Source organism: Rutidosis leptorrhynchoides, chromosome 3, assembly GCF_046630445.1.
Source record: "Rutidosis leptorrhynchoides isolate AG116_Rl617_1_P2 chromosome 3, CSIRO_AGI_Rlap_v1, whole genome shotgun sequence".
Lineage (NCBI taxonomy): Eukaryota > Viridiplantae > Streptophyta > Magnoliopsida > Asterales > Asteraceae > Rutidosis > Rutidosis leptorrhynchoides.
The window spans coordinates 542114690-542117293 of record NC_092335.1 but is presented as its reverse complement, the minus strand read 5'-3'; the positions used below and the strand labels follow the sequence as shown (position 1 = coordinate 542117293).

General features: G+C 32.6%; 1 protein-coding gene across 1 annotated transcript; it reads left to right on the top strand.

Moving 5' to 3' along the window:
• The first annotated feature begins 1750 nt into the window (after positions 1-1750).
• Positions 1751-2377, top strand: LOC139901995 (uncharacterized). The gene has a single exon (XM_071884653.1). It carries the CDS (start codon positions 1751-1753, stop codon positions 2375-2377), a length of 627 nt encoding a protein of 208 aa, XP_071740754.1.
• The last annotated feature ends 227 nt before the right edge of the window (positions 2378-2604 follow it).

The following is a 2604-nucleotide window of genomic DNA, read 5'->3' as shown; positions in this document are numbered from 1 at the left end:
ATATCACCGAACGTTTACGCTCTAAAATTTAATTTAATATAATTCATTTATGCGCTAACGTTTATTTTAAATAACATATCTAAAAATCAATCGAATTAAATAAACAAGTATTACTACTATCTACTTAACTAATTTGAAATTATATATATTCAATAATTATAAACACGTTTTAAATATACGTTGCAAGTTATTTATATATTCAACAACTAATATTCTAATTCACGTTATTTAAACAAGGACATTTTAATAATCAAGTTCCATTATATCAAAAAACATTTTCGTACATTTGTAACTAAATCAATTGATTATTATGAAATTCAGTCTTCCACTAACTTTTGTTTTCGTTATTTGACACATTGTTCTCATATGTAATCACTTTACTAATTATTCCGAATACAGTTAAAAAGGAAAGGTTTCCTAGATCAAAGTGGACCTCTCAACAGAGACTCGCAATCATACAATGTATCTGATAAATCAATCATTTGATATTATCTTCTAATTCCACTGATAAATATTTTGAAACCAATACGTTCATGTAAAGTATTATACGTTTAATACTTTGTTAATATTCTCAAGTTATAATATATACATATACATATTCATATTCAATTAAATAATGGTTCGTGAATCGTCGGAATCTGGTCAAGGTTAAATGAATGTATGAACACAGTTTAAAATTCTTGAGATTTAACTTAACAAACTTTGCTTATCGTGTCGGAATAATATAAAGATAAAGTTTAAATTTGGTTGGAAATTTTCGGGTTGTCACAGATACATCTACAAGTTGAAGGTATTTACACTTGGTAAATATGAGGTATCTTAGATCAAAAGATTGATGTTAAGATTATAGACAATATAAAGTTGATGTAATTTCTTTTTGGTTTTACAAGTGGATTGACTAAGGTATGTTTATGATTATAATCTCACTATCCGATGTAATGGTAATAAGTATCTGGATAATGATAATGGAGATACTGATATCACTTAATTTATACTTAATCCTTATATATTTTGAACGCGTTATCTTGTTCATTTTATTATTATTTGAGCCTGATTCAAGGACTTTTGGTACTTAATCGTTATAGTGAATTTGACATTTATTATGTGTAAAAGTTGGTGATTTGTTCGTGTTCAGAGGATAATTGAAGATAATAGATAAAGGCCAGAAAAAAGGAAGAAAAGTTGTTGTCCAGTTAACGATCGCGACACGTGAATCAGAATCTCTATTCGTGAAATTATATTGCGGTTGTTTACTCTTTGCTATTTGGGCTGTTGTTCGAATTTAATTAAGAAGGTTGTTAAGTGTGGTAGTGGACCGGATATCTATTTAACGCAAGAAGGTTATAATATTTAATTGGGCCCTGCTGATTTTTGATTTCAAAAGGGTTGCAAGACTTTGCTATTTAAAAGCTCCAACCGCCATTTATTTAAAAGAATTGAGCAGTCAGACTTCAAATACTGCAGCGTGATCGAGCAATAAAGGGTCCCATCACGCCCCCATAACGCCTCTATGGGGCGCGATGGGTGAGGAATTTTGCAGGCGCGGAGGCTCCATCACATGCAGGTGATGGTTCGACTTGTGAATGGGAACATGGCACGTGGAATGGAGGTGCAGGGAGCCGTTTGAAAGAGCCGTTTAAATAAAAAAAAATTCTTTTTTTTTCTATAAATACCCCAACTCTTATACCATTATTCACACACATTTCATTCAATATTATTAATATTCCTATTCTATACTTCAAAAAATAAAATGTTACGAGGGTTGTTCCAAATGTTTAATATTTGGGATTCTGACGATGAAGAGGATTTGGATATTTATCGAGAAATGGCCGAAGAATTGGATGCTGAAGAAGCTGAAGAAGCTGCCAACGATGACCGAGTTCGAAAGCGTCGACTTTACCTTCATAGAGATCGTGAAGAAGCAGGTAAAACTTTACACAAACATTATTTTCAAGAGCATCCAACTTATCTTGATCGTTGGTTTAGAAGACGTTTTAGAATGAGTAGAGATTTATTTTTACGCATCCAAAATGACATACTTAGTTATGATGTAGAACCTTTACCTAGTCATTTCGAGTATTTTATACAAAAAAGAGATGCGCTTGGTAGACTAGGTTTTATTACCGAGCAAAAGATTACATCTGTGTTGCGTCAATTGGCGTATGGTACAGTAACAGACATGTTTGATGAATATTTACAAATGCCGGAAGCCACATCAATATTATGTCTTAATATGTTTTGTAAGTGTGTTCTGGAACTTTATGTTGATGAATATTTGAGGAAACCAACTAGTAGTGATATAGCTCGCTTGTATAGCGCTCACGAAGAAAAGCACAATTTCAAGGGAATGCTTGGAAGCATTGACTGCATGCATTAGAAGTGAAAAATTGTCCAGTTGCATGGAAAGGGCAATATACTAGCGGTCATCAAGGTCACCCAACAATCGTTCTAGAAGCAGTTGCTTCATATGATACGTGAATTTGGCATGCATTTTTCGGTACTGCGGGTGCAAACACCGATGTGAATGTTTTGAATCAATCTTTATTATTCGATGACATCAAAAATGGAAATGCACCATTTGCTCCATTAACTATTAATGGTCAT